At 35.3% G+C, this 27113-nt stretch overlaps 1 protein-coding gene across 3 annotated transcripts in view; it reads left to right on the top strand.

Annotated features, from left to right (window-relative positions):
• Window positions 1-27113, top strand: part of RANBP17 (RAN binding protein 17) — a 428141-nt gene that overhangs the window by 46445 nt on the left and 354583 nt on the right. For all 3 annotated transcript variants that reach the window (XM_063642616.1, XM_055285264.2, XM_055285265.2), the window contains 7 exons: window positions 1825-1929; window positions 3152-3317; window positions 6326-6399; window positions 8369-8488; window positions 10637-10783; window positions 11356-11528; window positions 16236-16429. In XM_063642616.1, the coding sequence (XP_063498686.1) occupies window positions 1825-1929; window positions 3152-3317; window positions 6326-6399; window positions 8369-8488; window positions 10637-10783; window positions 11356-11528; window positions 16236-16429 (979 nt within the window). The remainder of the gene's footprint in view (window positions 1-1824; window positions 1930-3151; window positions 3318-6325; window positions 6400-8368; window positions 8489-10636; window positions 10784-11355; window positions 11529-16235; window positions 16430-27113) is intronic.

Below are 27113 nucleotides of genomic sequence, written 5' to 3'. Positions count from 1 at the left end.
ATGTTGAGGAAAGTTGAGATTTGATTTAAATTAATCAAGAGAGGCATTAAAAATAAGCAAAAGACATGAATAGACACTTCTCAAAAGAAGGCAGGTGGCCAAAAAACATGAAGAAATGTTCCACATTACTAATCATCTTAGAAATGCAAATCAAAACCACAATGAAATACCATCTCACACCAGTCAGACTGGCCACTATTAAATAGTCAAAAAACCACAGATGCTAGCAAGGCTGTGGAGAAAAGGGAACTCTTATATACGTTGGTGGGAATGTAAATTAGTTCAGCCACTGTGGAAAGTAGTTTGGAGATTTCTCAAAGAACTTAAACCAGAACCACTATCCTATTACTGAGTATATATCCCCCAAACCCCAAATCTATCAAAAAGGAATGTGCACTGACATGTTCACTGCAGTACTATTCAGAAAAGCAAAGACGTGGAATCAACGTTAGTACCTAGTGACGGTGGATTGGATAAAGAAAATACACATATACCACAGAATATTATGCAGCTATAAAAAATAATGAAATCATGTCCTTTGCAGCAACATGGATGCAGCTGGAGGCCCTTATCCTAAGCAAATTAATGCAGGAGCAGAAAACCAAATACCACATGTTCTCACTTCCAGTGGGAGTTAAACACTAGATACTCGTGGACATAAAGATGGCAATAGTAGAAACTGGGGACTACTAGACAGGGGAGAGATAGAAAGGGGTGAAGGTTGAAAAACTAACTTTTGAGTGATAGGATCATTCATACCCCAAACCTCAGCAACATGCAATACACCCAGGCAACAAACACACACATGTACCCCCACAAGCTAAAATGAAAGTTGGAAAAAAAAATAAGGAACACTGAAAATGCTAATTTAAATCTTACACATTGGGTATAGGTTCCATAACTACTTTGTGTAATCATTTGGCCTTCTGTTATGTTTCATGTTTTATAAGTAAGTATGGCAATCGAGTATAATCTAAATTATATGTTAGAGGTTGGGAAGTATCACATAATCAATTTTGAGCCTATTGTTTCTTTCAGATCTATAAACACTAGCAAGGAAAATGGTTTATTTTCTTCTTCCAAATAGCAATAAGAATAAATGGTAATGCTATAGCAACTGTAGACCATAGTGTTAATGTTAGTATGAGTGTCAGACTTCAGCTTTGCCTGTTTCCTATTGATAAATGGAAATATTAATGGTATTAATAATATAATTTTGAATATACTACATTTTAGGTTAGAGGCCTAAGAGCTAGTCTTAGTTTATTCTTAAAAATTATTTGTCATTAACTAATAAAATATTCAGAGGGAATATACTATTGCTTGTATAATAAATCAGATTTCTGATTATTTATAATTTCTGCCATGGTTTCTTCTCATAGTATGAAAGATATATGAACCAATGACATATATGGTATATATAGGAATATCACTTTCAGCCAGAAGAATTTTTCTGTGGCTAATTCAGTTTGCTTATTTATAAAGTTAGAATTTGGAGATTATCTTGGAGATTTCTCATTTTACAGGTGGAATGTGAGGAACAGGGAAGTTGTTACTGCATGATGTAAAATATGGTACATGGTTCAGGAGTTAATAGTCTTAGTATCTATTTTTATTTTATAATCTGTGTTGTTTATACTGCCTCTGAAAGTGTGATGAACTTTGGTTTTTAGTATCGGGATCAGTATGTGTTGTAGGAAGAACATTAAATTGAAACAGTCTAGAAACTTGGATTCTACTTGTTTATTTCCTTTTTTTTTTAAGTAAATTTTGCTTTGCTTTTTCATAGGTCTGGTTAAACTAATTTCATCTTTATTTTTTTAGGTTGATTATTCTAGACCTTCAGCAAAACACAGGAAAATAGCTACCTCATTTCGTGATACTTCTCTCAAAGACATTTTAGTGCTAGCATGCTCTCTTTTGAAAGAGGTAAGTTATTTGATAATTCAACTTCCTAGTTAGAATATTTGGGAAATTTTAAGAGTTTCAAAAAAATTTCAGTTGGATTTTCCCCCCAATTCTGCCTTTTAAAGAATTATTGTGGACAGACTTAAGTATAGTAAATTTGCATAAGTCTGTAAGCAGTTCCAAAAAATTCACTTTTACTCACTGGGCATACGATAAGGTGAAATCCAAAGGGAATCTAATAACTTATCTTTAGGTGGTAGTTTCATTGCCTTCCCAGTGTTGATTCTTTAATTATAGAAGCTAATTTAGTATTAGTTTCTTTATCTACTTGCTTATATTTTGATAGGATGCAGATGAAAAATGAAATGACAATATTTTCCTGATTCATCAGCTATCAAAATTTATTCATAGTTCAGCCAAGATCGTTGACTTTAACAACTTCTTTGGGAAATAGTATTTCCCCATTTGCTACTTAGTGCTGTATTGAATATTAGTGATAGCGTGATTCGTAATGATACTGTATTCTCTTGTATAATATAGGGACTCCATCATGCTATTCAAGCCTGATAATTGGTGTAATACAGCATTTCTGAAAGTATGCTCCAATAAGCACTAGTTTCCAATTATTTCAGTTCGTTGGTATAGTAACATGACAACTGCTACACTATGTCAGACCCAAAGACCTTCTATTATCTTAAAATTTTTCTTTTAACATAGAAAATTTTAACATACACAAAAGTAGATAGACTATTATAACCAGTTAACCTATCAGCCAGTTAAACAGTAGCAACTCACGGCCAATCTTGTTTTCTCTCTATTCCTACCTTCCCACTTTTTATATTATTTTTCAAGCAGAATCCCAAATTTCATATAAGCAGAATCCCAAATTTCATATAATTTCCTCTATAAATATTTCACAATATACCTAAAAGGTATAATTGTTTTCGGTTTGTGTGAGAATGGGCATTATTTTGGAAACAGGATTGTTCTCCAGAAGCTTTGTGAGTATGCTCCAACATTCAGAGTTCTGATTGCCTTTATTAGCTGAGTGTGATTCTTTTATGCATGAAGTTAAAGCCAGTTTTTCTTGAAGAAGGTAACATTACTTCCTCATATATGGAACAGTATAACTTTGTAAACTCTTACTAGTTTTCATTTGACATTGAAAAATTATTTTAAGTCATGAAGTGTAAGTTTATTGATGTATTTCACAGTGTTTTATTTGATTTTGTACTTTTTTCAGGTGTTGGCCAAACCTTTAAATCTTCAAGATCAATGTCAGCAAAATCTGGTAATGCAGGTCTTGAAACTGGTCCTTAACTGCCTTAACTTTGACTTCATTGGCAGTTCAGCAGATGAATCTGCAGATGATCTTTGCACGGTGCAGATTCCAACAGCTTGGAGAACAAGTAAGAAAAAAGTTTGGTGTGAAGGGTCATCAACATAAAGGCACAGTATTAAGCAATATAGTTTCCCTAAGTATAGTTATCTTTTTGCTAGGAATTAAAAAAAGAGCTCAAATGGATTTGTAACCTAAAGTAGCTGCTGATGGCTAATATTGAAATGTTTTCTGTAATTCATATTATAGTAACTTCTATATTTTGATTTTGGAAAAAAGAAAAAACAAGGACTGCACTAGAGCTAAATGGAGAGCAGATTTGGGAGGAAAGTCAAGAGCTCTGATATGAAACTTTCAGATAAACAGAGTGGGACAGGATCCCACTCTGTTTATGATCATTTTCAGGTGTTGGCCAAACCTTTAAATCTTCCGGATCAATGTTAGCAAAATCTGGTAATGAAGGTCTTGAAACTGGTCCTTAACTGCCTTAACTTTGATTTCATTGGCAGTTCAATAGGTGATTCTGCAAATGATCTTTGCACGGTGCAGATTTCAACAACTTGGAGATCAAGAAAAAAGTTCAGTATGAAGGGTCATCATGAGAAAGAAAAAAGTTTAATATGAAGAGTTGGCAAGAGATGTCAACATATTTTTTAGGGTTATAAAGAGAACGAATTAGATTAAGTGACCTAGAAGAGGAGAGTCGCAACTTGCTTATAGAAAGGGATACCAAGAAAAAGGAAGCTAATTTGTTCTCCCATGTTCCAGAAAAATGGTGGCACCTAAAGTACCTCTGAGCTCAGAATTGGGAAATGGGGCTGACGGGGTTTGATAAAAAGTCTGTACTCTGAACAGTTAAACTCTCCAGGATCTTCTCTACCACCTGTGCAGCTAGGTGACTGCCTTTTCCTCCCTTTTCTCTACCTGTGCTACTTCTTTACTTTCCAAGACCAGAGTTTTTTTCCTCAAGAAATAAAATTGGAGAGGCCTCATATTCATGGATACCAGATATAATAGAGGAACAGTATTAATTTTGTGAAAAACTTCTAATATGGAGATCAGAGACTACAACAACAAAAGGGAACTTTGTGTTCTGTGTCTTGACTGTGGTGATGGAAACATGAACCAATACATGTAATAAAAAATTTCACAGACTGAACACACACATCTACACACACATGAGTACATGTAAAACTGAAATCTGAATAAGATTGTGGATTTTATCAATGTGAGTGTCCTGGTTGAGATATTATACTGTAGTTTTGCAAGAAATTACCATTGTAGGAAAATGGGTGGGAGTTCACGGGGTCTTTCTGTATTATTTTTTGCAACTGCATGTGAATCTACAATTATCTCAAAGTTTAATTTTAAAATGGAGGGTAGTTAATAGCAACAGAGACAAGGTGAAAGTAGAAATAAACTTCAGAAAGATATAATGAATATGCCCAGAGAGATGATGAGATAATGCATCCCTGAAACAAGGACAGGACATTGTTCAGAGAATGTTCCAAATTTACAGGACAGTTGCCAAAATAAAACATCCAGTGGAAAAGTTGTAAGATAAAGTTAACACAGTCTCCTAAAATGTAGAACAAAAAAGCAAGGAGATGTTTGATAGGAGGAAAAAAAATAAGAAAACTAGAAGATGAAATTAAGGAGGTGTGACGGTTAGGAGTTCTAGAAAGAGAGGATGGAGAAAGAAGGAAATTTGCAAACAGATAGTACCCCAAAATGTTCTGAGCTCTGAAGGGTATGCGTTTTTGGATTGAAAGATCCCACCAAGTTCCCAGCATAATGAATAAAAAAGATACTCAGTAAGCTTTATAATCATGACATTTTAGAATAGTAAGGATAAAGAAAAAAATTGTAAAACTTACCAGAAAGAAAAAAGTAAGTCTCCTCCTACAAAGGATTGGGGTCAAGAAGGTATTAGACTTCTCAACAGCAGCACTGAAAGCTAGAAGACAATAGAGTAGTATCTTCAGGCTTCTGAGGGAAAGCTGTTTCCAAACTAGACCAAACTTATCAAATCTAAGATAGAATAAAGACATTTTCAGATATGCGAGTGCTTCCAAAATTTATCCCTTATGTACTTGCTCTCAGGAAGCTACTTGATGTCCATGCAAAGAAAGTGGAAGATAATGGAATTTGGGAAATGAGCACTTCAACACAAGATGACAGTGAAAGACATAAAAAGGCTACAGTTGTATAACAAAGTTAAGGAGCAACCAGTTCAAGTTGAAGGCTCTGGGAGGTAGCGGTGGGTGAATGCAAATGATGGGTTATTTGATGCTATTGATGGTGTGGAACATGTTATGAAGAACATTGTGCCAATCTGTCAGAGCATTTGGAGAGAATTAGTGACAGATACACAACTAAGCACAGAAAAGATGCTATGATTAAGTCCAGTGAGTATTAGAAATGTGATGTAACTACAGCTCAGCCGTTAATGTTATTTACATAGTCATAATAAATGTAAACACATAGAATTGATTTAATCACAAATTGTGATAATAGTGGGTGGGTTTTTGAGAGGATTGCTTGTGGAGAGAGTGGTAGGGGTGGTAGGGATGTGGCATTCGTGATTAGACAGCTAAAGCGTTACACACTGTAATAGGAATGCAGTTGATGTCTAAAGTAAAACAATCAAATGAAGAAATAGTATAGGCCATTATTTGGAAACATGACTAACTATAGCTAAAAGAGTTGAAAAGCAGTTGGAATGGGATAGGGTAGTTTTTTTTAATTATAAGCTTTTTAATACTGTTTACTTTTTGATACTGTTTGAATTCTCAATGTTTATATTACTTGAGTACAAATAAAAATAGAAGATTCTCCCATTTCAAACTGTAGTGCTACATAGAGGAAGTGCTACATGAGGAAGAGCCTGGCTAGTTAATTTCTGTCTGTATTATTTCATCTTTCAAAGGAAAATAGCTGGGAATTAAAAATAGGCCTAACTGGAAGGAATGGCCACATGCAGAGGTCTTGGATTTCTCAGTTTGTGTGATATTGTCTTACTTCGTTAAGATCACTGAATTGAAAGTAATGGTGTTAGAAAATAATTTTTTTTCCCAGTTTTCCTGGAACCAGAAACATTGGATCTTTTCTTCAATTTGTATCATTCACTTCCACCACTACTGTCTCAGTTAGTAAGTAAAAGTCATTCGTTATTTCATTAAAAAATACCTGTGATTTTTATCTAATTTAAATAAGGGGTGGTATATATTTACTTCAAAACTTCTGTTTATATATTCAATTGAGTTTACTTTTCACAATAAGTTCTTATATTTTCTGGGATGTATACTGCTTACACTATTTGTCAAATTTTGTTTGTTTTGTCAACATTACCTTTTATTTCATGGGTGAGCCTAGAACCAGTAACTATTGATTTAGCTCTTGCCCAGAGCCAGGACAACCTACCAATCTCTAAATATATATTTTTTTCCTACTCAGTTCCCATAGGGCCTAAGTCCAGCAGCTGACCACCACACAAGGACTTTCCCTTCTACTACCCCTCTCTAATTCTTCCTCAACCTTGCCTGGCTCCATGTCTTAGGTTTGACAGGCTGTCCCCTTCAGATCTCTGAATAAGAAACGAAGGGGATCTACTCACTTGAATTGTGTTCATCAAGCCAGTTATTTATATATTTTTTGAATCAGTGTAAATTCTATTGCATGCTTAAAAAGTTCTTGATACTCTGTAGTTATATAGAACTTTGAGACTCTGAGCTCCATGTTTGCGGAGCCTAAAACAAATCTGTCAAGGCTATTAAAAAATCGTAAGTTTAATGTTTAAACTTGCAGAAGTAAAGCTGGGGAGTTCTAATATTGCCATTTTCTGAAAAACATATTCCATATTTAAAGTATATATCAGCGATATGTTTGTTTAGGTATCTTATTTCCTAAAAGGGAGGAAAGCATTCACAGAAATGTCCTTTTTAAAAAAACATGTCTTCTCTTGAATCTAGAGTTTAAGGTAGTGCTTTTTAAACTGGATTTCTCAGAGTACCTCATGTTTCCAGTTGGAGCCACAGCCTTCTGTCTTTCAGTCACAACAGTCTTGCTTTTAGTTATGTAGAAACCATGGTTTCATGTAATTATGTTTTGGGATAAAACAAAAAAGTACCAGTGCTTAAAAAACAAAGTAGAAAACAACTGCTTTGAGAGATAGTAACGAACATTTATTGGACATGTCCTATTTATTGTATGATACTTACCTCACTTAATCTTCAAAGTGGCCCTGAAAGGTAAATAATAAAATCCCTACTATGTAGACCCAGAAAAACAGAAAACAGACCCAGATTGACTAAGTGACCTCCCCCAGGGCAATGAAGAAAATATTGGCATTGAGATTCAAACACAGGTCTTTTTTGCCCCCAACCCAGGTGTTTATAATACGCTAGTGGTTCCCATACTTGTACTTCTGAGTTTTCTAAGGACTTTTTGTTTTTGTTTTTAATTTGGGTTTTAGGTTCTAATGGTAGGGGCTGTGGCAAACTGGAGCACATCTAAAAAGGGCATCATTTGATTTTTGTCTCTTTTCTTACCAGAAAGTGCCTACCTTTTCCAGCACCATTTTCAGACTATTTTTTAAGATGCTAATGGATGTTGTAAAATATTCCTTGACCAATTAAATTTGGAATATGCTGGATTAGATTACAGGTTCCCCCTGCCCCCTCCCACAGGATACCACAGTACATAATGTGCACTATTTCCCAAACATACTATACCACAAAACCATATTTTCTTTTCGGTAGAAAACCTGATTCATTAGAAAATGGAACTGGGCATCGTAAGCAATTGAGAGCCTATTAAATATATAGCATGTCCAGGCCTTGAACTGGCAGATTTTGTTAATGAAAAAACATTAGAGGGGAATACATACAAATAGGAATTTTTATGATGGGGTAGAAGGATTGTGAGTGGTGGGAGTGGTTGATGATATTTAGCTTTTATTATTTTTATGTTCTATAATGCTTTTTATGTTGCATTATAATGCATTATATTCTATAATGCATTAAAATTAAATTCATTTTAAGTGTAAAGACTAGTAGTATTCCTTACATGTGGCCACAGTTACTTTGAAAATTGAAATGAAATTCTTTTGGTATTTTTTAGGCACTTTCATGTTTAGTTCAGTTTGCTTCGACAAGAAGGTCCTTATTTAACAGTCCTGAACGTGCCAAGTACCTTGGTAATTTAATTAAGGGAGTAAAAAGGATACTTGAAAACCCTCAGGTATTTATGAAGTAATTTAATACTTAGCATATAGAGATACAGTTTTTCAGCTAAAGGCACATAATAAACTCATCATGAATTTATTATGATTCTGGAAGAAAACATTTAGTATCATATTTATCTTCCTTAGAGCTTTTTTTGTTGTTGTTGAGATCAAGTCTTGCTCTGTTGCCCAGGCTGGAGTGCAGTGGTGCAATCTTGCCTCACTGCAACCTCCACCTCCTGGGTTCAAGCGATTCTTCTCCCTCAGCCTCTTGAGTAGCTGGGATTATAGGCTTGCACCCACCACCCCTGCTAATTTTTGTAGTTTTAGTAGAGACGGGGTTTCACCATGTTGGCCAGGCTGGTCTCAAACTCCTGACCTCAAGTGATCCACCTGCCTCGGCCTCCCAAAGTGCTGGGATTACAGGCATGAGCCACCGTGCTCAGCCCTTAGATCTCATTTGTAGTAGAGATGGGTAGTTTTTAAAAATGGATGTTTCCATGGCTGACTTCTGTGTTTCTCTTATTTTTTTCTTTTAGGCAAATATGACTAGAGATTATCTATCTTACTATGCTTCTGTCTTTTACCATTGTGTTACATTTCTTTGCTTGCACTTCTTAAACTACTGAAGTGATTAATTCAGTATGTCCACCTTATGAATAGAAGACATAATATAAATCGGAATGTTAATATTGGAGCAAGTGGCCTTAAATTATGAAATAATGTTTTCTTGCCCTCTTGTGGACAAGTAAGAGTTTGTAGATTTTAAAATTTTTTCTGCATTAACTTTAGAGCTTCATTGCCAATATTCATTTCAGAGAACTGCAAAGCTGCTATTGAGTGATTTTGGGTGCTTAGATAAAATATTTTGTTTTACTTTTTATTTTGATTTTGGTTTAAAATATCTGTAAAATACAGATTTTTAAAGGTTAAATGATTTAAGGAGGTTTATCTAATTCTCTTGGTTATTAATAAATTTTGGGGGGTGACATATAATATCTTTAGTAAGAATGTTCTACAAAAAGCAATTGTTTTTGCATATTCTCAGAAGTATTTTATGGGTTATGCATTTATTTTATCTTTTCAATGTTAGTATAGTTGTGAAATTTTCTGTTTTGCTGATAAAGAGGATTTTACCAGTATATTTTAAAATTTTTAGTTGTTTAACTCAATATCATCAACCAATAGGTGGAAGATAATATGCTAATGCCTGATAATTTCTCTTAAATGATTTTCCAACATCCTTATGTTGATGTTCCATGGCTGTAAAAGTTGGTATGAATATTAGATTGTTTTAGAATCACAAACATGTTTTAAAGATCTATGATTACAAAAATTTTTTTGGTTATTTGTCCTTAATAGATACTATTTTCTATATATTTCATGGAGCTCCTATGAATGAAATTGCTTAGAGACTTTCAGTTTTACAAAGATACTTTTTGAATTCTGTTTCATCCCAGCTACAGTGCATACTAAAACTGTTTTCAAGGAGCTTACAGACCACTGGGCAGACCTTTTTTGTTATTTCCTTTTAATCTATGCTCCCCCAAAATTTACCTGGGTAAATTTTGTTTTTGCCCAACTTTAGTTATTTGCTCAACTTTATTCCTTACATTGCAGTGATTTGTTTGAATGACTGTCTAGAGACATGGAGAGACACGGAGTTGCTTGAGGGTACAGTGCCTGTAGATACTCAATAAATATTTGTTTAATTAAGAAAATTTCTGTTATTTGTATGCTCATACATACCATTTAAGTCTGATGACTATTGTTCTTTCCTAGAGTGTACTTTTAATCTTAAATATTTTCCAGATCCTTTGTTGACTTCTGTTTAAACCACAGTACACACACACACACACACACACACACACACTCTCAAAACTTTTGTGTACTATAATAGCTTCCCCAAAATTATAATTTAGTCATTGTGATGCAGATCTTCTTCCAAGGCCTCTACTTTGGATTCTTTATTATTAATCATTGATGACAAAACTAGACCTAGCAGGAATCTATTTTTTTTACATTGTTAACTACCTAGTTGACACAGAGTATTTTAAGTAAGTACCCATGAAAATTGGGAGACTTAAGATGCTTTGGGGTTTTACTGATTTTATTGTCCATAGGTTGGCTTGTTTTTAAGCCTTTCTTTTTGTCTCATAATTTAGGGTTTGTCTGATCCAGGTAATTATCATGAATTTTGCCGATTTTTGGCTCGTTTAAAGACAAATTATCAGCTGGGAGAATTAGTTATGGTGAAGGAATATCCTGAAGTTATTAGATTGATTGCTAATTTTACCATTACTAGCCTACAGGTAGGTAAAAATATGTAATTATGTTAAACTGTAGCCAGTTTTAAAACAACTTCTTAGTAAGGGTTGGTGGGGGTATTTAAAAAATATCTATTAATTTGATTACTTTGCTGGAAATGTTCATTGCAGGGTTTTAGGTAAAAAAGTTCATTGAAATGTATATAACAAAAATTGAGAAGCTACTTAAATATCTAATAATTGAATAATGGCTTGAGAAACTATAATAAAATCTATGTGAAGAAATAAAATTTTTACAGATTATATTGAAGTTTTATAATTTTAGGGGAGAGATTATAAAACCATGTTTTTCACATGATGTCAACTCTGAAAAATATTCATGGAATGATTAGAGGGAAGTAGAGTAATATTTTAATGTTACTCTGGGTGGTAAAATAATAGAAATGTTGGTTTCTTTCTACTTTTTTGCATTTATAAATTTGCTATATTAAGTGTTCATTAGTTTTATGGTAAGAATAAAAGTTAATTTAAAAATAGATGTTTAGTAATTTTATTCTGTAATTCTTATTGTAGGAAGATGTAATATTTTAAATAACTTTTGCTTTATTTCTTTGTAGCATTGGGAATTTGCTCCTAACAGTGTTCATTATTTGTTAACTCTGTGGCAAAGGATGGTAGCGTCTGTTCCTTTTGTGAAATCAACTGAACCCCACCTATTAGACACTTATGCACCAGAAATCACAAAGGCCTTTATCACTTCTCGGTTGGACTCAGTTGCCATAGTTGTGAGGTATTCAAAAACTAAATGTTTTTGTTGTATTTCCTTTTGACCGTTGGAATTTTTTAAGATAAACGTATAAATTTAAAACTCACCTTTTTTGGTGTACAGTTGTATGATTTCTGACAAGTGCACACAGTTGTAGAACTACCATCACAATTGAGATATAGAATAGTTCCATCAATCCAGATAGTTCTTTTGGCTCCTTTTTCAGTCAGCCCCTCTCCTCACCCTCATCTCTGGCAGTTACTGATCTGTTTTGTGTCCCTGTAATTTTTTTTTGGCCTTTTCCAGAATGTTGTATAAATGAAATTATACAGTATGCAGCTTTTTAGTCTGATTTTTTTCCACTTAGCATAATGCATTTGAGATTCCTCTGTGTTGTGTTAGTACTTTACTTTCATTGCTGAGTAGTATTCCATTTTGTGGATATATCAGTTTGTTTACCAATTCACCTGTTGCTGGACTTTTGAGTTGTTTATGTTTTTGGCAATTGTAAATAAAACTGATGTAAATACTCCTGCACAGATTTTGTACAAACATAAGTTTTTGTTTCTCCTGGGTAAATACCTAGGTGTGGGATTCCTGGGATGCATGTTAAGTATAGTATATATTTTACTTCACAAGAAGCTGCCAAACTATTTTGCAAAGTGGCTGTACCATTTTGCATTCCCACTCACAATGTTTGAAAGACTTAATTGCTCTGTGTTCTCACTAGCACTTGATATTTTTAGTTTGAAAAAATTTTACTCATTCTAATAGGTGTGTACCTCATTGTGGTTTTCCCTTAGTGACTAATAATGTTGAGCATATTTTCATGCACTTATTTACCATGTGTATGTATTCATTGGTAATATGCTAGTCAAATCTATTTCCCATTTTTAATTGGGTTGTAATTTTCTTATATTGAGATTTGAGCAGTCTGTATATTTTCTTCACAAGTCTTTCTGTTATGTGTTTGCAAATATTTTCTCTGTTGTTTGCCTTTTCATTTTCTTTCTTTTTTTGTATTATACTTCAAGTTCTAGGGTACACGTGCACAATGTCTTGCCACACTGTCTTCCACAATGGTTGAACTAATTTACATTCCCACCAACAGTGTAAAAGCATTCCTATTTCTCCACATCCTCTCCAGCATCTGTTGTTTCCTGACTTTTTAATGATCACCATTCTAACTGGCTTGAGATGGTATCTCATTGTGGTTTTGATTTGCATTTCTCTGACCAGTGATGATGAGCATTTTTTCATGTGTCTGTTGGCTGCACAAATGTCTTCTTTTGAGAAGTGTCTGTTCATATCCTTTGCCCACTTTTTGATGGGGTTGTTTTTTTCTTGTAAATTTGTTTAAGTTCTTTGTAGATTCTGGATGTTAGCCCTTTGTCAGATGGGTAGATTGCGAAGATTTTCTCCCATTCTGTAGGTTGCCTGTTCACTCTAATAATAGTTTCTTTTGCTGTGCAGAAGCTCTTTAGTTTAATTAGATCCCATTTGTCAATTTTAGCTTTTGTTGCCATTGCTTTTGGTGTTTTAGTCATGAAGTCCTTGCCCATGCCTATGTCCTGAATGGTATTGCCTGGGTTTTCTTCTAGGGTTTTTATGGTGTTAGGTCTTACATTTAAGTCTTTAATGCATCTTGAGTTAATTTTTGTGTAAGGTGTAAGGAAGGGATCCAGTTTCAGCTTCGTACATATGGCTAGCCAGTTTTCCCAGCACCATTTATTAAATAGGGAATCCTTTCCACATTTCTTGTTTTTGTCAGGTTATTCAAAGATCAGATGGTTATAGATGTGTGGTGTTATCTCTGAGGGCTCTGTTCTGTTCCATTGGTCTATATCTCTGTTTTGGTACCAGTACCATGCTGTTTTGGTTACTGTAGCCTTGTAGTATAGTTCGAAGTCAGGTAGCGTGATGCCTCCAGCTTTGTTCTTTTTGCTTAGTATTGTCTTGGCTATGCAGGCTCTTTTTTGGTTCCATATGAACTTTAAAGTAGCTTTTTCCAATTCTGTGAAGAAAGTCAGTGGTAGCTTGATGGGGATAGCATTGAATCTATAAATTACCTTGGGCAGTATGGCCATTTTCACAATATTGATTCTTCCTATCCATGAGCATGGAATGTTTTATCAAGGTTCATAGCTTCCTTGCATTGGGTTAGAACATGCTTCTTTAGCTCAGAGAAGTTTGTTATTACCGACCTTCTGAAGCCTACTTCTGTCAACTCATCAAACTCAGTCTCCATCCAGTTTTGTTCCCTTGCTGGTGAGGAGCTGCAATCCTTTGGAGGAGAAGAGGTGCTCTGGTTTTTGGAATTTTCAGCTTTTCTGGTCTGGTTTCTCCCCATCTTTGTGGTTTTATCTACTTTTGGTCTTTGATGTTGGTGACCTACAGATGGGGTTTCTGTGTGGATGTCCTTTTTGTTGATGTTGATGCTATTCCTTTCTGTTTGTTAGTTTTCCTCCTAACAGGCCCCTCAGCTGCAGGTCTGTTGGAGTTTGCTGGGGGTCCATTCCAGACGCTGTTTGTCTTGGTATCAACAGCAGAGGCTGCAGAACAGCAAATAGTGCTACCTGATCCTTCCTCTGGAAGCTTCATCCCAGAGGGTCACCTGCCTGTTTGAGGTGTCTGTTTGCCCCTACTGGGAGGTGTTTCCCAGTCAGGCTACACGGGGGTCAGGGACCCACTTGAGGAGGTGGTCTGTTCGTTCTCGGAGCTTGAACGCCATGCTGAGAGAACCACTGCTCTCTTCAGAGCTGTCAGACAGGGACGTTTAAGTCTGCAGAAGCTGTCTGCTGCCTTTTGTTCTGCTATGCCCTGCCACCAGAGGTGGAATCTATAGAGGCTGAGCTGCGGTGGGCTCTGCCCAGTCCGTGCTTTGTTTACACTGTGAGCTATTCAAGCCTCAGCAATGGCGGACGCCCCTTTCCCCGTCAGGCTGCAGCATCACAGTTTGATCTCAGACTGTTGCACTAGCAGTGAGTAAGTCTCCATGGGTGTGGGACCCACTGAGCCAGGCACAGGAGGGTATCTCCTGGTCTGCAGGTTGCTAAGACTGTGGGAAAAGCACAGCATTTGGTCAGAAGTCTACTGTTTCTGCAGATACAGTCTGTCACGGCTTCCCTTGGCTAGGAAAGGGAAATCCCCCGATCCCTTGTGCTTCCCGGGTGAGGCGACGCCCTGCCCTGCTTCAGCATGCCCTCCGTGGGCTGCACCCACTGTCCAACCAGTCCCAATGAGACGTACCAGGCACCTCAGTTGGAAATGCAGAAATCACCCATCTGCACTGATCTCACTGGGGGCTGCAGACCGGAGCTATTCCTATTCGGCCATCTTGGAAACCCTCTGCCTTTTCATTTTCTTAACAGAGTCTTTAGAGGAGCAGAAGTTTTAAATTTTGACTAAGTCCAGTGCTTTATATTTTCTTTTATGTATTATGTTTTTGTTGTTATACCTATGGAAACTAATCCAAGGTCAGAGAGATTTTTATTTTCTCTTCTAGGAGTTTTATTGTCTTAGAATTTACGCTTTAGTCTGTGATCTCTTTCAGGCTAATTTTTGTATATTACCTGGCATAAGGCTAGAGTTCTTTTTTTTTTGGCATATAGATGACCAGTTATTTCAACGTCATTTGTGTAACAGACTATCCTTTCTCCATTGAATTGTTTTTATGCTTTTGTCAAAAATTAATTTACTGCATACGTGTAGTTCTATTTCTGGACTCTGTCTTCATTGATCTATGTGTCTGTTCTTTCACCAGTACCCTGTCTTGATTAGGTTTATAATAAGCTTTGAAACCAGATAGTATGAGTTCTCTAAGTGGCTTTGCTCTTTCAAAATTGTTTTGGCAATTCTACTTTCTTTGCTTTTCCATGTATATGTTTGAATCAGTATCTCAGTTTCTACAAAGAAGTTCTGCTGGGATTTTGACTGGGATTGCATTGAAACTGTAGATTAACTTGGGGAAAGAACTGACATCTCACCAATATTGAGTTTCTTAGTTCCTGAGCATGTCTATCTTTTAATTTAGCTCTTCTCTGATTTCTTTCATCAAACATTTTATGGTATTTAGCCTTCAGATCTTGCATACATTTAGGTAGATTTAATTGATATTTTGTGTTTCCTACTGCCTTTGTATGGTACTGTTTTTTAAATTTGAATTTCCAGTTGTTCACTGCCAATATCTACTAATACAGGTCATTTTGTATATTGACCTTGTATGCTATGACCTTAGTAAACTTACCTATTAGTTTGAGTAGCATTTTTGTGTTTCTAAAAATATTTTCTATTTACATAATCATGCCATCTTCAGATATAGACAGTTTTATTTTTTACTTTCTAATACATTTCTATTTTATTTTTTATTATTTTTATTTTTTTTTTTTTAGAGACAGAGTCTCGCCCTGTCACCCCAGCTGGAGTGCAGTGGCGTAGTCTTAGCTCACTGCAACCTCCGCCTTCCAAGTTCAAGCCATTCTCATGCCTCAGCCTCTTGCGTAGCTGGGATTACAGGTGTGTGCCACCATGTCCAGCTAACTTTTGTATTTTTAGAGTCAGGATTTTGCTATGTTGGCCTGGCTGGTGTCAAACTCCTGGCCCCAAGTGATCCTCCTGCCTCTGTCTTTTATTCCTTTATTATAGAATTTTTATTTAACATAAAGTTTATTTGTGGTGAATAAAAGTACCTCACATTCTAATGTTGTCTGCAAACTTATTCTGTGTTTGCAGAGATCACTTAGATGATCCACTGGATGATACTGCCACTGTGTTTCAGCAGTTGGAGCAGTTGTGCACTGTCAGCAGATGTGAATATGAGAAGACATGTACTCTTCTTGTGCAGTTATTCGACCAAAATGCACAGAATTACCAAAAACTTCTGCATCCATCTTCTGGTGTAACTGTGGACATCACCATTCAGGAAGGTTAGTAAACTTTATATGACTACTGAGTATTATGTTGAATATTAATTAACATCATTAATCACTTTAATAGTTTTACTGCAAATTATTTTTATGTATTTTCCCCAATTCCTGGTCCCCTAATAAACCATTCATTTTATTAACCTTCTGGGTGTATTGGTAATTTGTTGGTTGATTTTTTTTTTTTCAGTTTTCCTCTATAAGATTCATAGTATATACTTCTCTCTGCAATCAATATCAAGAAAAATTGATAATGGCCCTTGAGCAGATAGTTTATGAACATAACTATCTTAACTGGTTATGCTTTCTTCTTTGCTATACTTGATTGTAAACTCAGAACCCAATTTCAGCCAATAAAAAGTATATAATATAGCATTATGATTTTGCTTTTAGGTATTAGCCTTCATTATGGCTTTACTATTATTTTTATTCCTCAATTTCTTCTTTATTTTGTTTTTAATCCTTTATTGATGGAGGAGGTATTTATTTCTGTATATCCTTTTAGGTCCTTTCAGGAACATAGGGAGTAAAAATAAATACATTTTTCCAATTTTCTTGATAAGATGTACTACGGGAATGGAAATTTCTAGTAGAAAGCACTTTATAGTTCTGAACTTGTTTTTCATATTTGTTTATCTTGTATTGGAAAGTGAGTTTAGTAAGGGATCATAATCAAGTTTACTTCCAGTGATTTCCCATTTTAACTTAAAAAAACTTTTAGAAGATTATCCTTTACATTTGAATAACGTTTTTTAAGAAAATGTGGCACATATACACCATGGAATACTATGCAGCCATAAAAAATGATGAGTTCGTGTCCTTTGTAGGGACATGGATGAAATTGGAAAACATTATTCTCAGTAAACTATCGCAAGGACAAAAAACCAAACACCGCATGTTCTCACTCATAGGTGGGAATTGAACAATGAGAACTCATGGACACAGGAAGGGGAACATCACACTCCAGGGACTGTTGTGGGGTGGGGGGAGGGGGGAGGGACAGCATTAGGAGATATACCTAATGCTAAATGACGAGTTAATGGGTGCAGGAAATCAACATGGCACATGGATACATATGTAACAAACCTGCACATTGTGCACATGTACCCTAAAACCTAAAGTATAATAAAAAAAAAAAAATGCGTTTTGTTTATTATCTGTCCATCTCTTCTTTAAGTCACACAATACTGCTGAGGGGATAGTGTGAGATAATCTTCTCTACTTCAGTGTTTTTTTTTCTTTTATGGGATCTTATTTGTAAATTAAATGGGGAGAACTAACAGTTTTGCAGCATTTAGTCTCTTCATTATTGATTTATTCTTCCAGAAGGGTTTTGAAAGTTATTAAATATCAAATTCATATAAAAGGATATTTATATATATTGAGACATACAGAATAGCAGTAACTACAAACACCGTTACCTTGCTTAAGGAATAGGTCATTGCCAATACCTTTGCAGCATTTTTTGTTCCTCTTTCCAAATCTGTCCTCTTTCCTATCAATAGAAAATAGTTAACAGTCTTGAATTTTGTGTTCATCAATTCATGCCTTTTCTTCAGTTTTACCACGTGTATGCATTCTGAAGATAATACATGATATTGCCTATTTCCAACTTTATACAAATGGAATCATACTGCATTTATTCTTTGACAACTTTATTCTTACCATTTCTCAGTATTTTATTTATGACAGCTCATACTGATGCATATAGCTATAGTTCCTTCATTTTCAGTGCCATGCACTGTTACGTTGTTTGAATGTATCTCAGTTTATTTGTGCATTCTCTTGTTAATAGGTATTTGTTTTCTGTTTTCTGTTAATAAAATCAGTGCTCCTGTAACAATTGTTGTGTATATCCATTATATATTCAGCTTTAGTAGGTACTGTAAAGTATTTTACAAAGTGTTTGTACTACTTGACATCCTACCAATAGTGTTCAGGTGTTCCCATCAGTCTCTATCAGGAAGTGGCAGACTTTTTCTTAAAGTGCCAAATAGTAAATGTTTTAGGTCTCTGTCACAACTACTCAAGTCTGCCTTTGTAGCCAGGAAGCAGCCATAGACCATACTCGTGTCTGTGTTTCAGTAAAGTTTTATTTACAAAAACAGGAGGCTGTCTTATAGGCTGTAGTTTGCTGACCTGGACCTAGATTCTTGCCAGCAGCTTGTAGTATTATACGTACATTTTTGATGATCTAGTTGAGAATAATACACCTCATGGGTATTTTACTTTTCACTCCGCTGATTAATAAGTTTAGTATTATTTCATGTTTATTGATTGTTGTGTCATCATCAGTGAAATGTATGTGCGTCTCTTCTGTTCATTTCCACCTCACCACTGGATTGCTTTCTTTCACTGATTTGTAGGAGTCTTTTATGTATTTTGACATTAATCATTTAGGTTTTTGAATTGTAAATATCACTCCAAGTTTGCGACCTGTCTGCTGCATATCATTTTAGTGTGATATTCTTATTTTCATATCAAACGTGATTTTGATTAATTCACAAAATTTTTTTTGAAGAGGTAATGTATTTCATTGTGCAAAAATTTTAAAAAAAATTAAAATGTGTTCTGTTCCAGTGCTATACTCTGTCCTCCCTTTCTTCACTCTAGCAAGTAGTTATTCTTATAGTTTTACATCTTTCCAAAGTTTCTATATGCATATACAAACAGTTATGAATATATAAATTCTTGCCTCCCTTATTTGTATAGAATACAGCTACCATACTCCCTGCTCTACTTCTTGCTTTTTTCATTTAAAGTGTTTTATAGCTATTTTCATAATATAGAGAGAACTCTTATTTTTTGTAGATACATACACCATATTTTACTTTTTGAATATATCACAATTTAACCATTCCATCCACTGTTGACAATGATTTGAGTGATTTAGCCTTTTCCTATTAAAAGTATTCCTGGGCCGGGCGCGGTGGCTCACGCTTGTAATCCCAGCACTTTGGGAGGCCGAGGCGGGCGAATCACGAGGTCAGGAGATCGAGACCACAGTGAAACCCCGTCTCTACTAAAAATACAAAAAATTAGCCGGCCGTGGTGGCGGGCGCCTGTAGTCCCAGCTACTCAGAGAGGCTGAGGCAGGAGAATGGCGTGAACCCGGGAGGCAGAGCTTGCAGTGAGCCGAGATCGCGCCACTGCACTCCAGCCTGGGCAACAGAGCGAGACTCCGTCTCAAAAAAAAAAAAAAAAAAGTATTCCTGTACAGATAAACCTTGTACATGTCATTTTATGTATATATGAATTTATAAATTTCTCCTAGTGAAATTGCCGTTGAGTGGAAAGTTAATGTATTTGTAATTTTGCAAAAGTTGCCCAGTTGTTTTCTGTAATGACTATACCATTTACTTCTCCACTAGAAATGTATGAGATTGTTTCCATGTATCCTTCATAGGACAATATTTTTTTTATTATTATTATACTTTAAGTTCTGGGATACATGTGCAGAATGTGCAGGTTTGTTACATAGGTATACACGTGCCATGGTGGTTTGCTGCACCCATCAGCCCGTCATCTACGTTAGGTATTTCTTGGAATTCTTGGCAATCCTGTGTGTGAAAAATGGTTTCTCAGTATAATTTAACTTTGCGTTTCTCTTATCAGTGAGGTTGTTCATTGTTTAAATTTACATAAGAGCCATTTGGTCTTTTTTTTTGTAAATGAACAGTTCATTTCCTTTGCCATTTTTCTATTGGGTTGTTGGTCCTTTTTTTCTCCTTGATTTTTAAGAGCTTTTTACAGTTAGGAAAGTGAGCTCCTTGTGTGTGATCAGAGCTGCAAATATCTTTTTCCTTTTTTTCTTTGCATATGTTTTAGAGATTCAAATATGTTGAGCATATTTTGTTTCTTTTTATTGTTGCATAGTATTCCATAGTATGGCCTTACCATAGTTTATCCATTCACCAGCTGATGGGCATTGAATTACACTTAAGAGTTTTTGGCTATTGCAAATAATGATGTTATTAACATTTTTACACAAGTCTTTGTATGTAGAAGAAATTTTCGTTTCTTTTGGATAGGTACCTAAGATGAGTGCTGGGTCATATGGTACATGTATGTTTAATGTTGTAAGATACTACTAAACAGTTTTATGAAGTGGATGTATCATTTTTCATTCCCATTAGCACTGTGTAAGAGTTTCACTTACTCTGCATCCTTGGCGTCATTTGCTATCTATTTTCTTTAGGCACTCTACTGGGTGACTAGTGTTATCTCATTGTGATTATAATTTGCATTCCCTAATGATTAATGATGTTAAGCATCTTTTCTATTCTTTTTTGCCACTTGTATTTCTTATTTTGTGAAAAGTCTGTTGCCCATTTTTAAATTGCATTGTTGGCTCTTTTGTATGGGAATTGTTAGGGAATTGCAAGAGTGCTTTATATGCTCTATATTCTGTATACAATCTCTTTTTCACATATATGTTTTACAAATATTTTCTCCAGTCTGTGGTTTGTCTTCTTAACTATTTTTCAAAGGTGAAAAGTTTTTAATTTTGATGGTCTACTTTTTTGCTTATTTTTTTATGGCTTGAGGTTTTTGTGTTTATGAAATCTTTTCTAACCTAATGCAATGATGAGGTCTATGGTTTCTGTAAGTTTAATAGTTTCAGCTATTATATTGAGGCCTGTGATCCATTTGGTGTTCATTTTTGTGAATGTTGTGAGTTAAGGGTCAAGGCTTACAGTTATCCAGTTCTAACACCATTTGTAGAAAAGACTGTCTTTCTCCCCCATTGAATTACCGTGACACCTTGGTCAAAAATCAGTTGACCATAAAGTGCTAGAGTCTATTAGTGGACTTTTTGTTCTGTACCACTGATCTATATATGTTTATCCTTATGCTAATACTATATTGTCTTGATTACTGTAGCATTAATAATTCTTGAAATCAGGTAATACAAATTATTTAACCTTTTTTTTAAAAAAAAAACTGGCTATTCTAGGTCTTTTGGCTTCACTAATTAATTTTAGCATCAGCTTCTCAGTTTCTTCAGAGTAGGTGCTAGAATTTTGATAGGGTTTGCCTCAATCTATACATCAGTTTGGGCCAGCTTCACAACATTGAGGCCTGCAGTTCATCAACATTTAGTTTTCTTTGCAATGTTTTATTGTTTTCAGTGTACACTTAGTGAAATTGTTCACTGAGTTTATTCCTATTTATTTTTGATGCTATTGTAAATTTCCTGATTATTCTCTGCTACTCTATTAAACCAGAATTGAATTTTGTCTTTGTGTCTTATAACTTTGCTTAATTTATTAGTTCTAATAACTATTTCATAGATTCTTAGGATTGTCTGTGATCATGTTGTCTGCAAATAAAGATAGTTTTATGTCATCTTTCCAGTCTCCATGCCTTTTGTTTATTTTTGTTGCCTTATTCTAATGAGGACTTCCAGTACAGTGTTAAATAAAGTGTTAAGAAGGGGACATTCTTGCCTTGTTTCTGTTTGTAAATAGAAAGCATTGAGCATTTTACTGTTGAGAATGCTGTTATCGGTACGCTATTTGTAGACACTCGTGAGTTTGAGGAAGTTCTCTTCAATTCCTTAGGGTGTTTATAATGGATAACGTATTATTTTGGGGTTTTAAAATAGACCTTTTATGCATCTATTCAAATGACTTTTTTCCTTTATTTTACGAATGTAGTGTATTATATTAATTGATTTTTCGATGTTAAACCAGCTTTGCTTTCTCAGGATAAATCCCACTTGGTCATAATATAATGTTTCTTTAGAAATTGTTAAATTCAATTTGCAACACTTGTGTTATTTTATATCAGTGTTTATGAAGGATATTGGTTTGTAGTTTTCTTATGGTGACTTTGCCTGCTTTGGGTAACATGGTAATACTAATACTGGCTTCATAAAATGAGTCAGGTAGTGTTCCTCTTCCTCCTCTGTCTTCTGAAAGAATTTGTGTAGTATTGCTATTATTTCTTCTTTAAGAATGATAGAATTCATCTGTGAAGCCAGTGGGCCAAGAGGGTTTATAATTGTGAATTCATTTTCTTTAATCAGCATAGAACTATTCAAATTTTTGATTTCCCTTGGGGTCAAATTTAGTCATTTATGTCTTTCAAGGAATTTACTCAATGTTTCAATGTATTGGAATAAAACTATTCTTAATATTCCATTGTTATTAATATCTCCAGAAGTTGAAGTTGAGAGTGATAATTTTGTCATTTTTTTTCTTTTGTTCCGAGTGACCCAACTAGATTTTCATCACTTTTGTTGATCTTTTCAGAGAACCATTTTTAGTTTCATTGATCTTTATTCTTTCTTCATTTTCTCCTTCATGTATTTTTTTCGCCTTTATTATTTTCTGACTTATACTTACTTTGGATGTTACTTCATATTCCTTTTCTAATTCTGGGTGCAGACTGCAGATCTTTTGAGTTTTAGATTTTGGGGCTTTTCTAATAAAAACATTTAAAGCTATAAATTTTTCTTTAAACATTACTTTAATTGCATCCCACAAGTTTTTTTTTTATTATTTTTTTCTAATCTTTTTTTATTTTTTATTATTTTTTATTTATTTTTTAATTTTTATTTTACTTTAAGTTCTAGGGTACATGTGCACAACGTTCAGTTTTGTTACATCTGTATACATGTGCCATGTTGGTGTACTGCACCTGTTAACTCGTCATTTACATTAGGTATATCTCCTAATGCTATCCCTCCCCCCTCCCCCCACCCCCCAGCAGGCTGTGATGTGTGATGTTCCCCACCCTGTGTCCATGTGTTCTTATTGTTCAATTCCCACCTATGAGTGAGACCACGCAGTGTTTGGTTTTCTGTCCTTGTGATAGTTTGCTGAGAATAATGGTTTCCAGCTTCATCCATGTCCCTACAAAGGACATGAACTCATCCTTTTTTATGGCTGCATAGTATTCCATGGTGTATATGTGCCACATTTTCTTAATCCAGTCTACCACTGGTGGACATTTGGGTTGGTTCCAAGTCTTTGCTATTGTGAATAGTGCTGCAATAAACATACGTGTGCATGTGTCTTTATAGCGGTGTGATTTATAATCCTTTGGGTATATGCCCAGTAATGGGATGGCTGGGTCAAATGGTATTTCTAGTTCTAGATCCTTGAGGAATCACCACACTGTCTTCTACAATGGTTGAACTAGTTTACAGTCCCACCAACAGTGTAAAAGCGTTCTTATTTCTCCACATCCTCTCTACCACCTGTTGTTTCCTGATTTTTTAACGATCACCATTCTAACTGGTGTGAGATGGTATCTCTTTGTGGTTTTGATTTGCATTTCTCTGATGGCCAGTGATGATGAGCATTTTTTCATGTGTCTGTTGGCTGCACAAATGTCTTCTTTTGAGAAGTATCTGTTCATATCCTTTGCCCACTTTTTGATTGGGTTGTTTGATTTTTTTCTTGTAAATTTGTTTAAATTCTTTGTAGATTCTAGATATTAGCCCCTTGTCAGATGGGTAGATTGTAAAAATTTTTCTCCCATTCTGTAGGTTGCATGTTCACTGTGGTGGTAGTTTCTTTTGCTGTGCAGAAGCTCTTTAGTTTAATTAGATTCCATTTGTCAATTTTGGCTTTTGTTGCCATTGCTTTTGGTGTTTTAGTCATGAAGTCCTGGCCCATGCCTATGTCCTGAATGGTATTGCCTAGGTTTTCTTCTAGGGTTTTTATGGTTTTAGGTCTAACATTTAAGTCTTTAATCCATCTTGAATTGATTTTTGTATAAGGTGTAAGGAAGGGATCCAGTTTCAGCTTTCTACATATGGCTAGCCAGTTTTCCCAGCACCATTTATTAAATAGGGAATCCTTTCCCCATTTCTTGTTTTTGTCAGATTATTCAAAGATCAGATGGTTGTAGATGTGTGGTGTTATTTCTGAGGGCTCTATTCTGTTCCATTGGTCTATATCTCTGTTTTGGTACCAGTACCATGCTGTTTTGGTTACTGTAGCCTTGTAGTGTAGTTTGAAGTCAGGTAGTGTGATGCCTTCAGCTTTGTTCTTTTTGCTTAGGATTGACTTGGCAATGCGGGCTCTTTTTTGGTTCCATAAGAACTTTAAAGTAGTTTTTTCCAATTCTGTGAAGAAAGTCATTGGTAGCTTGATGGGGATGGCATTGAATCTATAAATTACCTTGGGCAGTATGGCCATTTTCACAATATTGATTCTTCCTATCCATGAGCGTGGAATGTTCTTCCATTTGTTTGTGTCCTCTTTTATTTCACTGAGCAGTGGTTTGTAGTTCTCCTTGAAGAGGTCCTTCACATCCGTTGTAAGTTGGATTCCTAGGTATTTTATTCTCTTTGAAGTAATTGTGAATGAGAATTCACTCATGATTTGGCTCTCTGTTTGTCTGTTATTGGTGTATAGGAGCGCTTGTGATTTTTGCACATTGATTTTGTATCCTGAGACTTTGCTGAAGTTGCTTATCAACTTAAGGAGATTTTGGGGTGAGATGATGGGGTTTTCTAAATATACAATCATGTCATCTGCAAACAGGGACAATTTGACTTCTTTTCCTAATTGAATACCCTTTATTTCTTTCTCTTGCCTGATTGCCCTGGCCAGAATGTCCAACACTATGTTGAATAGGAGTGGTGAGAGAGGGCATCCCTGTCTCGTGCCAGTTTTCAAAGGGAATGCTTCCAGTTTTTGCCCATTCAGTATGATATTGGCTGTGGGTTTGTCATAAATAGCTCTTATTATTTTGAGATACGTCCCATCAATACCTAGTTTATTGAGAGTTTTTAGCATGAAGGGCTGTTGAATTTTGTCAAAGGCCTTTTCTGCATCTATTGAGATAATCATGTGGTTTTTGTCTTTGGTTCGGTTTATATGATGGATTACATTTATTGGTCTGCATATGTTGAACCAGCCTTGCATCCCAGGGATGAAGCCAACTTGATCGTGGTGGATAAGCTTTTTGATGTGCTGCTGGATTCGATTTGCTGATATTTTATTGAGGATTTTTGCAGGGATGTTGGTCTAAAATTCTCTTTTTTTTGTTGTGTCTCTGCCAGGCTTTGGTATCAGGATGATGTTGGCCTCCTAAAATGAATTAGGGAAGATTCCCTCTTTTTCTGTTGATTGGAATAGTTTCAGAAGGAATGGAACCAGCTCCTCTTTGTACCTCTGGTAGAATTCGGCTGTGAATCCGTCAGATCCTGGACTTTTTTTGGTTGGTAGGCTATTAATTATTGCCTCAATTTCAGAACCTGTTATTGGTCTATTCAGGGGTTCAACTTCTTCGTGGTTTAGTCTTGGGAGGGTGTATGTGTCCAGGAATTTATCCATTTCTTCTAGATTTTCTAGTTTATTTGTGTAGAGGTGTTTATAGTATTCTCTGATGGTAGTTTGTATTTCTGTGGGATTGGTGGTGATATCCCCTTTATCATTTTTATTGCATCTATTTGATTCCTCTCTCTTTTCTTCTTTATTAGTCTTGCTAGCAGTCTATCAATTTTGTTGATCTTTTCCAAAAAACCAGCTCCTGGATTCATTGATTTTTTGAAGGGTTTTTTGTGTCTCTATCTCCTTCAGTTCTGCTCTGATCTTAGTTATTTCTTGCCTTCTGCTAGCTTTTGAATGTGTTTGCTCTTGCTCCTCTAGTTCTTTTAATTGTGATGTTAGGGTGTCAATTTTAGATCTTTCTAGCTTTCTCCTGTGGGCAGTTAGTGCTATAAATTTCCCTCTACACGCTGCTTTAAATGTGTTCCAGAGATTCTGCTATGTTGTGTCTTTGTTCTCATTGGTTTCAAAGAACATCTTTATTTCTACCTTCATTTTGTTAGGTACCCAGTAGTCATTCAGGAGCAGGTTGTTCAGTTTCCACGTAGTTGAGCAGTTTTGAATGAGTTTCTTAATCCTGAGTTCTAGTTTGATTGCACTGTGGTCTGAGAGACAGTTTGTTATAATTTCTGTTATTTTACATTTGCTGAGGAGTGCTTTACTTCCAAGTATGTGGTCAATTTTGGAATAAGTGCAATGTGGTGCTGAGAAGTATGTGTATTCTGTCAATTTGGAGTGGAGAGTTCTGTAGATGTCTATTAGGTCTGCTTAGTGCAGAGCTGAGTTCAGTTCTTGGATATCCTTGTTAATTTTCTCTCTCGTTGATCTGTCTAGTGTTGACAGTGGGGTGTTAAAGTCTCCATTATTATTGTGTGGGAGTCTAAGTCTCTTTTTAGGTCTTTAAGGACTTGCTTTATGAATCTAGGTGCTCCTGTATTGGGTGCATATATATTTAGGATAGTTAGCTCTTCTTGTTGAATTGATCCCTTTACCATTATGTAATGGCCTTCTTTGTCTCTTTTGATCTTTGTTGGTTTAAAGTCTGTTTTATCAGACACTAGGATTGCAACCCCTGCTTTTTTTTGTTTTCCATTTGCCTGGTAGATCTTCCTCCATCTTTTTATTTTGAGCCTATGTGTGTGTCTGCACATGAGATGGGTTTCCTGAATACAGCACACTGATGGGTCTTGACTCTTTATCCAATTTGCCAGTCTGTGTCTTTTAATTGGAGCATTTAGCCCATTTACATTTAAGGTTAATATTGTTATGTGTGAATTTGATCCTGTCATTATGATGTTAGCTGGTTATTTTGCTCATTAGTTGATGCAGTTTGTTCCTAGTATTGATGGTCTTATTTGGCATGTTTTTGCAGTGACTGGTACCGGTTGTTCCTTTCC

Source organism: Symphalangus syndactylus, chromosome 7 (assembly GCF_028878055.3).
Source record: "Symphalangus syndactylus isolate Jambi chromosome 7, NHGRI_mSymSyn1-v2.1_pri, whole genome shotgun sequence".
Lineage (NCBI taxonomy): Eukaryota > Metazoa > Chordata > Mammalia > Primates > Hylobatidae > Symphalangus > Symphalangus syndactylus.
This window is presented reverse-complemented; position numbering and strand designations above follow the sequence as displayed.